The sequence below is a fragment of the Symsagittifera roscoffensis genome, chromosome 6 (assembly GCF_963678635.1).
Source record: "Symsagittifera roscoffensis chromosome 6, txSymRosc1.1, whole genome shotgun sequence".
Taxonomy (NCBI): domain Eukaryota; kingdom Metazoa; phylum Xenacoelomorpha; order Acoela; family Convolutidae; genus Symsagittifera; species Symsagittifera roscoffensis.
Genome location: NC_087067.1, coordinates 47,497,332 through 47,509,501, shown reverse-complemented (window position 1 = coordinate 47,509,501; position 12,170 = coordinate 47,497,332). Strand labels below are relative to the sequence as shown.

General features: G+C 37.9%; 1 protein-coding gene across 1 annotated transcript in view; it reads left to right on the top strand.

Moving 5' to 3' along the window:
• The first annotated feature begins 1,001 nt into the window (after window positions 1–1,001).
• Window positions 1,002–12,170, top strand: part of LOC134848070 (acetylcholine receptor subunit beta-type acr-3-like) — a 39,964-nt gene continuing 28,795 nt past the window's right edge. The window contains exons 1-2 of the mRNA XM_063865410.1: window positions 1,002–1,538; window positions 11,847–12,048. Of these exons, the coding sequence (XP_063721480.1) occupies window positions 1,190–1,538; window positions 11,847–12,048 (551 nt within the window). The 5' untranslated portion in view covers window positions 1,002–1,189. The remainder of the gene's footprint in view (window positions 1,539–11,846; window positions 12,049–12,170) is intronic.

Genomic DNA, 12,170 nt, shown 5'->3' with positions numbered 1-12,170 from the left:
GTTTAAGTTACGACGTATCGTTCGACTGCCATAGATTTAAGACAGCTGATTTTGCATAAAATGTGCACAAGCCAAAGCTCCTTCACAACCCTGTAACAAAAAAAAATATTTTTTTTTTGTAATGAGTAAAAAGCGCTTTTCCGTAAAAAAAGCACTTTTTTGATAAGGGCAGATAGGAGACATATCAGTCAAACTATTATTTAAGCTCGAAATACCAAAAAATAACAAAAATAACAAAAAAATCGCATGTTTTTTTATTTAAGTACGCTAAAGTAATAAATTACATCAATTGAAGATCAAATTAATATCTAGAACTGATTTTTTTTAAATTAGCCTTCTTGGTGTAACTTTTTTAAAAATCCGTTGTTTTTCATTTAGCGTAAATAATCCTTTCATCAAGGATCCCTATTATTAATTTAACTAGAGAAAATAGACGCGAGACCTATTATTAAATTCAAGTGCAAAATTCGATTCTAGTTAAAAACTGAATAATTCAAAAAAATACCCCAAAAGTGACACTGCAGTCAAAGCAATGCTTCTCAAAACTTGGCGCAAGGCATAAAAGTTTCAAAGTTCAATCTGAAACTTATCTTCATAATTGAAACTCCGAATTTTTTTCTAATCTAATAGACCAAAATATGCTTGTCTTCTTAAGTAATTTGGTTTTGGATTACTTTCAGATTGGTCTGCTGAACTATGAAATTATTCCACTGGCTCCTTTCACCTGCGCATCAGCTGCGTCGTTTTAGAATTTTTATGTACGCTCTATGTTTTTGAAGTTTCTTCTTTTGAAGTCTCTTGAAAAATGCATTACGATCTCTGTTTCATTTCGGTTTCAGCCATATCCGATTCTTTTTTGTTTGAGTGGAAAATACCAGAAAATGGGATTAGAGATTAATGTCGTGATGAAATCAAAAAGCAAAAGCGTCCTGAGCTAGCTTTGTTTCTATAACACGCCTTGCTTTGGCCGATAGCTTTGATTCTATTGGTTTATGTTTAAGTAAAATTATACCATTTTTTTTACGACTGCTGTATTGGCCGCAATTTGATTTATATTATTTTTTGTTCTCAATATTTCCAACAAATAAATCTGGTAGTTGCGCTTTCAGTTACCCCAAACTAAGGATGATTCCTGTCCTTCGAAAAGTAGCTCCAGTTTACAGTTTCTGAGGCTTCATTTCTTAAAGCAATGTTTTATAGTCTTTTTGTATGTGTTTTGTTGATCTCAGTTGAAGTCAAAACATCCGCAAATGAAACTTCGTTTACTAATGGAGTGGATGTCGGAAATCGCCTCTTGGAGAAACTTGAAAGTGTATTGCCAAAAAACATTCCACCTTCAGATATGAGGTCAAATACCGTTTATATTTCTGTTGCGCCGAAACAAATATCACACGTTAACGAAAAAGAGGGTTTCTTGACATTACAGCTGCAAATGTCGTGCTACTATTGGTCTCAGTCAGCAAGTTGGGATCCCGCGGATTTCCACAATAATTCAATGATTATAGTACCACCGCATACATTTTGGAGCGCAGACATAGGTAAAAAAAAACAGACTTTTAACAGAAAATTTTTTATTTAACTACCCTCGCTTGTGTCTTTAGGCAACGCTTCCTTGCTTTTTTTCCAAAAACAGATGATTGTGGAAAAAAATTCTGAAAACACTTCTCCAGCCTAGATTTTAGAAAACAGATAATTAAATGTTTTAATTCACTAAAAACTCGAGTTTTTGGAAACGATAGTGTGCAAACATATTCCGAAAAATTTTTTTGAGAGCAGATCAATCGCTTTTTTAATAGAGGGTGATTCAAAACATTTGACACCTTTCAGAAGGCATTGACATATGAATCTGATTTTTCACAGGATGACAGCTGAGATTACATTTTTTGATATTTCAAAAACAAATAGCTTTTAAAGAAACATAAAAAAAGTTTTGCGCCGTTTTCTTGAAATTTTCGAGCTAATTGTGAATAAATGTGAATTTCGAGCTAATTTTTTCAATCTCGCGTCAATTTTTGCAGAAATGTGCTTCACAGAAGAACAGTGCAAATTCATTAAACGTCAGCCTGCTAAAGGATTGACTGCAATTGCAGTCAAGATAACGTTTCCATAAAATTACGCCATACTGGGGAGGAAAGAAAGTTAAAGTTAGTTCACTCTAATAAAATTACGACGCGAGAACGGAAGACCAATGGCGGTCAACCAAATCGTTTATCTTACCGTGGTCAGGGGCAAAGTATGCCCCCTTGTGGAACAACGACCAGTTATCAGGAGACTTTGGTTGCAACAAGACGTCTCAACAAATCATACTTCAGTTTGACACAAATCACCCCAGCAGTTTTGCAGTATCTGCAGTCAATTTTTTTGTGACAACATTATCACTCCTCAATCTTAAAACGTGGCCCGCTTAAAATCCTGACCTGAATCCCCTGAACTACCGGTTCAATGTTTCTGGTTGTTTTCGCCGCGAACCACAACCGAACCAATCATACGAGTCGAAAATTTCTGTCGTATGATTACACGAGATCAAACTTTGCCAGCTACAGCTTCATTCCCTGAACGCATGATAAGATGTTAAGAAAATGGCAGGAAATTGATAACTTTTTGAATAATTTATCAAATTTTCACATCTCTTCTATAACATTTTCATGGGTCTACGTCAGTTAAGGTAGAAATTTTAAGCCTTTTCAAAACTGTCACAGGTTTTGGGTCAACCTGTGTTCTTTCCATCAGCAGAATTGTTGTAGAAAAGTCAAGTTCGTAACTTCGAGAACTGTTCTTACAATCTTCCGTTAAATAAAGTAAAAAGATTTATTTAGGTTCTTGCAATTTTTGTCGAATCACACAAAACTTTGGCTGTTACTAAAACTGGTTCATATAACGACTGATTAAAAAAGATTAAGTCATTTTGATAAGAATAATTTTGCAAATTAATGACGACGAGTTTTTCAGTTGAATCAAGGAAAAATGCATCCCTTTCCTTTTCATTTTCAAGTGTCTCAGTTGATAAGAGGTACTTAAGAGTTGATACCTCATGTAGTTGACTTGTCACTTTCGGTCAAAACATGGCTCCAAGAGTCAACTTTCTTAGTTCTGGTTTGTTTCAAGAGTGTTTATATCACAGAGATTACAAATGTTTGATCACAGTGACTTTTGATTTATAAAGATTGGAAAATGTAGTTGCTTCGGCAACATACTCCCGGGGCCCCGAATTGTCTGGAACGGCGCAAAAGGCGTTGCAAAAAAAATCAAAAAACCTTAACAAGAGCGGTAGCGGGGCGGTTGAGAGTGCCGTAAGCCGTTCTCACGGTCACCACTCGTGTTGTGCCATCTCTTCCTGGATGTTCCTCCACCACACGTCCAATCGGCCAAATACCTCGCGGCGTGAGGTCTTTTAGTACCCACACTATGTCTCCAACCTTCAATGGTGGTTGCGTTTCGTTCCACTTGGGGCGTTTCATTAGTGAAGGTAGGTACTCCTTCTTCAACCGCTTCCACAGGTGGTTCATCATCTGTTGAACGTGGGTCCATTTAGTGTAGGTTAAGGGCATGCCGTCGTCAAATACTCCTGGTGGAAGGCTGCTGAAAGGTCGTTGAATGAGAAAGTGATTTGGTGTCAGTGGCTCGTCATTTTCTGGGTAATCAGTTACAATTGTCAAGGGTCTAGAATTCAGTATAATTTCGGTTTCGGCTAAAATTGTCTGAAAAACATCAAGTGTGAGTTTTCGCGATCCAAGAATGATGAGGATTGTTCTCTTGGCAATCTGAATCAAGCGCTCCCAAGCGCCACCGAAATGAGGGCCATATGGCGGGTTGAAGAACCACTGGATGTTTTGCCGTTGTAGCTTGAAAGAACAGGCTCTATTGTCAACCATTTTTATGGCGTCTTTTAGTTCTTTAGAGGCTCCAACAAACGTTTTTCCGTTATCACTGGTGAGCGTTTTTGGAGTTCCCCGCCTAGCTGTAAACCGACCTATTGCATTCATAAGTGAATCAGTGTTCAGATTTGGACAGTTTTCGAAATGAACAGCTCTAGTTGCAAAACAAGTAAAAATTTTGTCTCAATCTCTGTTTTGTTTTCAATATAGAAGGGGCCAAAAAAGTCTACTCCAGCATTAGTGAACGGGAAAAGATGATTTTCGTCGGGATATCGCTTCAGTGGTAATGGTGCCATGATTGGCTGAAGGTTTTCTGCTTTGTATCGTCGACACAAGAAACAATGATGAGCGATTGAACGAAGAGCTTGTCGTATCCCAATGATGTGGTAGCGCTGTTGCACGAAAGATTTGACGAACTCTTGTCCTTGATGCATGCAAACTTGGTGTGCATGCTGTAGATAGAGTTTAACTGTTGGATGAGTTGCTAATAGAATCAGCGGGTGACGTGATTCAAGCTCCATTGTTGGGGCAAATTCGAGCCTGCTGCGCGAACGAAGCATATGCTTTTGGTCAAGGTATGGATTGAATTTAATCAGTTTGTTCTTCGCTTCCAGGCACCGTTTCTGTTGTAGATGTTCGATCGTTTCACTGAAAGATTCTCGCTGTGCTGATATGATGATATAATTTCTCGCACGTTCCATATCGTTACTAGTTGATTGCTGTCGTTCTTTTCGATATTTTCCGTTAAAGTCTTGGTCTTTTGCAGATGATGAGCTCAGTTTTGTGAAAAAACTGAAAACTGAGGCGATGGTCAACAAAAGTTTATTCCACGAGGAAAAACGACTGATGTCAAAGACTGGAGGACCTGAAAACGGTTTTTGTGATGCACACACTGAGGCGAATATTGAGACGCTATCAGTTTCTATTACGGAAGATTTCTGTGGCCATTCAGATGATTGTGACATCAGAAAGGATGGGGCTGATAACCATTTTGATTCGATATCTATAGGTTTTAATCCTCTAGTGCCGTGATCAGCACTTCGTGGTGAGGCAGATACCACAACCTAGAAGTACTTCTTTGGTAAAAACTGCTGGCTGCGCGTAAGACTTTTCCAGGTCCGTAACCAGCGTCTTTTCATATAAATTTTGTAGATCGGTGTTTTTTTCGAGTCTTTTCTTCAATGATTGCAATTGTTTCAGAGCTACACAGTAGTTGTTGCTGAGAGTTGAGTTGGGTTTCCAGGGAAGACCTATTTCATATCGTCCATTTACAAGTCTTGTCGTGTTATCCAAGATTTGGAGAGCAAGCTTGTCGTCGCTGCTGTAGTTTTTGTTGAGTGTAGTGATTCCGCTTTCCTCGATTTTCCAAAATTGCTGTAGAAGATAGTCCAGAGGTTGCTCTGTTGTTTTGTTGCGAGAAACGTGGAAGACAAAGGGCCGATGTTTTGTTTTGGATGAGTGTCGCTGTTGTCTATTTTTGTTCAGTTGGTATTCGCCGGCTAATGTCCATCCAAGTTTTGTCTGCACAGCTGAAGGTATAAAGTTGTTCCCTTCAATAACGTGTAGAGGATATGTAAACAAGAATGAGTTTACACCAAGCAAAGCTCCAATCTTCCCATGATCGAGGTGTGGAAAACGAATATGGCGAAGTGTGTCGGTAGAGCTGCAAATCTCGTTCAAATTAAACACATCTGCCGCCGGTATGTTTAAGCAAGGAGTTTTGCACAAATTATTCATTGAAAACTTAACATCCGGTTTGTCATGCGGTGAGATGTGAACAGCATTATCAACCTTTGCAACTGGCATTTCATGATCAATATCGATATAACGAAGAGACATTTATGTGTGTTCCATAGATGGAATTTGTAGTTTATCTGCTATTTCATCAACGATGAAGCTAAATTGGCTCCCGTGGTGCCTAAGTAGTTGTGCTGGTTTCACCATGGCAGAATGAAACCGGCATTACTTGTAGTTGTTCAAACCATTGAGGTTGTTCTGAACAAAAACTCGAAAACTCACAGGCAGTGAATCCTTCCTGATTTTCTGCGCATGCTGCGTCTTTGCTTTGTTGCGATGACATCTCTGTTTTTGATCGCTGATGTTCTAATTTGTTAGAGTGCTGGGCACCATATCGGCTTAGGTCTGGTTGGTTTGGAAACCTTCTACTTTTAGGTTTGTACTCTTTGCTTTTTTGGTTAAAATCTGCAGACTGCTGATTAAAGTTTCGGGTTTCCTGGGGTGCGGGTTTACAAAAACTGTCGGAACCCCAAACTGGTTCACGTAAGTTTGGGTGCATAGTATTGTGAAACAAGTCATGATGGGCGTTGACAACGAAAGTTGATTTTTTAAAGTTGTTTGGGTCGTGAAGGCTTGTGTGATGAAATCCGTTGCACTCTTGACAACGGTTGTTTGAGACACAAGTAGTTCGGAGGTGATGAGGGCTTAAGCAGTTGACACAGAGTTCGAGTTGTTTTACGATGTTGTAGCGTTGTGGTGGCGTAGAAGAACTGTACTGTGGGCATTGCATGATATTATGTTCGTTCTTACAAGAAGGGCCTTGCTTGCGCTTTGTTCTGTATTGGTTGAAATTCTCAGAACCAATTGTTTTGGAAGCCTGTGGATTGCTTGATATAACGTTTGAGGAACAGGGCGCTAGGGCATTGCTGCTAAGTGTTGACGGTTCTGCATTGTTGAAGGATGTAAATTGATTGTGAAGTTTGTCGTAGGTCTTCGCATGCACTTCTAGCCAATTTTGTAAGTGTTGAACATCTGTGTCCTGTATGTCGTTTCGCACGGTGTATTCCGTCCATTTAAGAAGCAAATCTTGTGGGACTTTACTTTTGACAAGCTTTGTTAAAGTAGAAGAATTCAAATTTGCATTAAAATTGAAATTTTTGAAGGTTTGCACCAATTGTTTCAGGAAGGCGGCAAAAGAAACAAAATAATGACTGTTTTTGTTGGCTGCTGGCCATTTTTCTAATTGTTTTATATACGCGTTGACGACAATAAATGTATCGCCAAAACGTGATTTAAGGTCCTCTAGCGCTGGTTTATAGAAGACTGGGTTGCATGAGTAGCCTTTGATTAGCTCTTTCGCCTTGCCAGTCACGGCTTTTTGTAGGTAGGTAATTCTGTGTGTATCGCTGATGGTTGTATTGCTATCAACAGTGGCATTGAACATGTTCAACCAGTCATGGAAAGCCAGAGGATTACCATCAAATGATGGAATTTGAATTGGTGGTAACTTGACTGTGGTTTTGAAGTCAATTTTGTCTCTGTTATCTCGATTTATGTCAAAATAGGTGGTAAGTTGAGGAAAATTGCTGACTTACCCTTTAAACTCTGGTAATGTTGTTTGTGGCGAAATGGTTTGAATCAAAGATGGTTGGAGAAAATAGTTTGCAGATTGGTGAGGGTTGCTTCTTTGCTCTCTGTTATCTGGTAGAAAAGCGTTTTTACAACTTAGTCCAGAAGCTATCGACGCGGCGTTGATCCTTGTCTGTTGATGCATGCTGAATGTTGGTTGCATATTAGGATGCAGTTTGGGTTGTGGGAAATTTGATGCCTCCGGTACCAAAGAAACCGGATTCATATGAACCATTGGTTGCCATGAAGGTTGCGTTGATATGACTGAGTTAATTTGTGAGGTACTTTGATACGGAAATGTAGAGGTTGTTTGCGTCAAGGGATATCTGAATGTTAAATCCGAGGTTTTGGTTGTCGTTGTAGTAATGAGGTTTAGATCGATATCTTTCGAGATCTGATGAGAATATCCGCTACCGTTGAAATTGTTTGGAAAAACATCAAAATTTAATGCATGTTTTTCTAAATTGTAAGTTGGACAAAAGGCTTCAGTTGATACTGACGGATGTCCTTGAGTTTGCATTACAGGAGTTTGCGCTATACAAGAGGATGCCGCTATATGTTTTTCTGAATGAAAATCATTTATAGTTTGGTTGTTGGGGTTGTAAGGCCTGTAGAAACCTGGATCTGTGTAAGAGTTTGTTTGTTCTCCAGTTTGCTGTTTCTGGCTCGGTAACTTATGGTGTGAAGATTGTTCAGTTGAACGTATCTGCTGATGAGATTGGAAAATTTGTTCTTGTGGAAAACTGTAGGTGCTTGTTGTGAGATGGGTTCTGAGATCGATATTGTCGCTAGGCTGCTCGTGTAGTCCCGGTTGCATTAGGTGATGAGGTTGCAGAATTGTAAAAGCAAACGATGGGCTTTGCAACCATGCTGTTTGGACTGTGCTGTTTGCTGTATTGGGCTGCTGTTGATTGTAGACTACAGTTTCCGAACCTACATCGTCGTCGATCTCGATTGTTGTATCCGTACTCAGCTGAGCACCTGCATCTCCGAAGTTATTGACATTCATTGAATTGTATTGCTGGCATTGAGAAAAAGCGTTGTTGTTTGCAAACGACGGGGGATGAGGGCTGCTGTCAAAAATTCTTGTCTCTGTGACGACATCATGTCTGTTTGTCGGATGTTCGTTGCTTTCGGAATAGTTGTGGTTTATTGCCGAGCTCATATTAAGTTGAGAATGTCTTGGACGATGATGTAAGTTTTTGTATCCGCAGTTTGGGTCGTAAAATTGTAAGTGTTGGCTAGTTTCTGCTCGCCGATCGTCTGGAAGTGAATAGCTTGTTTCTGCTCGATGATTGTCTGTAAGTGATGATGGGGCCATGTCGGCGTGCGCGTTGTCTGATTTCGTGTTTCTTCTCTCGAAGTCGTGGATAAGTTGCGCGTTGTATTGAGTTGGTGAATCGTTATCGTTGATGTCACTCTGTAGTTGTAAGAGGCGTACTGCAATGTCTGTAGCTGTTGCCGTGACAAACCTAGTTTGTTCGGGCGATCCGGTATCCATGATTTCCGCTAACAATTGATTCAGTTCCTGCAGTCTGGATTCTGCTGCTGCCACTAACGAACTCAAAGAACGAGTTGATTTTTTTGAGCAGAGTTTTTTCTGCAAGAAGTCGAGAGATCCATTGAGCTGCATTTGGCAAATGCGAAATCTGTTCCACGCTGACATCGTTTTTTTTGTTGCTATTGAAGTTGATCGTCGAAGATCCTGTTGTATGTAGAATGTGAGAACGGCTCTAAAAAACCGAGGCTATGCGCAAATCAGTTAGAAAAAAGGAAAATTAAACAAAACCAAGAATCGTCTATGATTTAGAAAAGTTTTTTTTTTAATGTCCGTCTAAGGGTTTTTTATTCTTTTTTAAATTATGTTTTACAATTAAGGCATGCGCAATTAAAGTCAATCAAAAATTGAAAAACAAACAAAGCGTTGTTCCGTGAACTGTCAAAAAGACTTTTTGTTATGCTCAATGCAATTCTAGCCAAATTTTTTAAGTAGACATAGTCTTCAAATCTGCAGCATCAAGTGCCAGTATATTTGTTACTTTTTGATATGTCAAATTACACTTTAACAAGAAGCGTTATTATTTTTAAAAAAAAAATGCAAGGAACTCTTATTTGTTTCGTTTTCTCTTCAAATTCAAATTCAACTTTTGCTTTCACGTACAAAATTTCGAACCAAGATAGTTGTTATAATTTGCGAAGTAAAATTACAACAAACAAGATGAATTGACAAGGAAAACTACAAAAAGTTGTTTGTTCTCAGTGTGTTCAGAAATTGGTTATCTCTATCACAGTCAAATAAGACAGTTTTCTTTTTTTTTTTGGGAAGAGGTTGAAATAAATTGTCAAAAGTATTTAAGGCAGCGACCAACGAAAACTACTACAAAAAAACAAAAGGCTCGAGTATGTTTTTTTTTGGATTTTTTAAAAGTGTGTGAAAAAAAAACGAGACAATTCGGGGTTAAACTTTAAAAAGTATATTTGCCCACATCTAATCTTGGTTTTCTTCAGCTTGTATTTTGTTCAACTATTCGTCTTCCTTTTGTTTTCAATTCTTCTTTTTTCTAGTATTTATGAAGGAGAAGCCCAAATTCCAGCTGAATAGAGAAGTAGTTCAAACCAAGAAAAGCATCCAATTTTTGAATAATATTCACAACCTGATCAGTGTATATTGATTGTCAGTATCATACAATTGCGAGATGAGAATCCAATCTTCTGAAAGAGTATTCAAAACATATCCAAAAAGTACATTTGTACCACTGTATTGTATCTTTGGATTAATTGTATTATATCGCTGTATTGTGTCGCTGTGTTGTTTCGCTATTTTGTAGAATTTAACCAATTTACCAAACCAAATTATTTGCTGAAATTTTCCCGAAAATTCCAAAAAAGGTGGGGTTGTATTCCTTCTTTACTATATAAGAAACTCTGTGATCTGTAAGGCTGTACAAAAGTTGATGAGATCGGCTTTTTTGCTCGCCAAAACATGTAGTTGACTTGTCACTTTCGGTCAAAACATGGCTCCAAGAGTCAACTTTCTTAGTTCTGGTTTGTTTCAAGAGTGTTTATATCACAGAGATTACAAATGTTTGATCACAGTGACTTTTGATTTATAAAGATTGGGAAAATGTAGTTGCTTCGGCAACACCTCATACCTCCTCATAACTTTCGATATCATTGCTGATTGATATGATTTTTTAAAAATAAATCAGGTCAAAACATTACGTCTAACCATGAATTGAAAAATTCGAATTGAATTTGAGGGTAAGGATAAACTAATTGGCGTCTAACTTTTATTCCTTGCAGACTTTTTACCTCAATTTCAAACAACATGAAACATAAAAATACAAAATCAATTCAAAAATCATGTTTTTAATCAGGCTGTTTCCCCTTCAAACTTTTTCCATTTAACGGGGGGCTGCTGAACGTAAGCTCCGACTCTTTACCCGCCCTCCCAAGTTTTTTTCTACATTGAACGGGGAAGCTACTCAAATAAACTCCAGCTTTTTGCCCCACAACCCCCAATTTTAAACACCATAAAGTTTGTAACAAACTAGGGGGTTTGAGGTGGTGGGGGAGTGAGCGAATTGGGGAGGGAGAACTGAGGCGGGGTGGGGTAAACTTGGAAGGGTTTTTTTAGAAAGTTGATGGAATTTACGTCAATTCAACCCCCCGCTCCCTTCGTTCAACTGCACCCTTCAACCATTGAAAACCTCTCATTCAACCATTTTCAAAAACATTTGAGAATTGCAGTGGGCGAATAGCGATAGTAAAATGGGCAAATGGCGATATTAAATTGGGCGAAATGCCGTTGAATAAAAGGATTACTTAAAACATAAATTGAAAAGTATTCGTTTAAGATGGTAAAACTTAGCAACATCACTAAGCTGAAAACGTAATAAATCTGAAAAAAAAAAACTTGCAAATTTCATCAGTAACCTCAGAAAAGAAATCGAAATCATTATAATCGACTATACTCGATTAAAATGGGAATTTTTGATACACAAAGTGGGACTATAATCCATTTTTATTCGAACATAATCAAATTTAATCAATGAAACTGGCAATGAAAATTCAAAATAATTGATTTTCGTTTATGAAACTCCAGTGTGCGATTGCTCAATTGAGACTATTGGACAAAAAACTTTTTGCTTTTTTATCAATCTCATTACCTTTTTGGAGTCATTTTTTCAGCAAACAAATGTAAAAGAATACTGATCGTGGTATTTCAGCACAAGATGTGTTTAAAGTTCTTAACTTAGAGTATTCAAACCGTTCTAGTTTTTAAACAAATTTCGATATAATTGCTCTCAGTTTTTTTCAGATTCATGTTTTTCGCGCCACTAGTTTTTTGGAGGAGTTTATAATTCATTGTTTCAAAAAACTTTTCAAAAATATTGAGTGGTTCAATGCAAATGCACTTATTTAACCCACACGTTTGAAAGGAACACTCAAGGCATTAACAAAATGTGTTCAAATTTACAAAAAGGCAGTTAAACGAAAATAAAAATTGGGTTTAATTTTTTATAGCATTATAAGCAATCGATTTCCCTTCTTGAAACCTCCCCCATTTAAATATTTGTTTTCACAACAATCTTTGTTTTCTAGTTATACTCAATTCCCTGGAAGTTAGATACGAATCATTTGAGCGCCAGTTGGTATATTCTAGTGGAGCAGTTTTGTTTTGGAGCCCCCTTGTGACAGTGCGATTGGCTTGTTCATTTGATGTCTCTCTCTTCCCATTTGACAAACACTTGTGTCCAATAGACGTTGGATCATGGCTTTCAACCAATGACACGTACAAGATAAGGTGTAGAAATTCTCATTTTTGAAAAAGCCACTTTGCGAAGGAAAAAGTAGTGAGTTGGGAGTAATTATGCATGCAATTTTTTTTGGAATAAGGGATCTTCGGATTTCTATCCTTAGATTTGT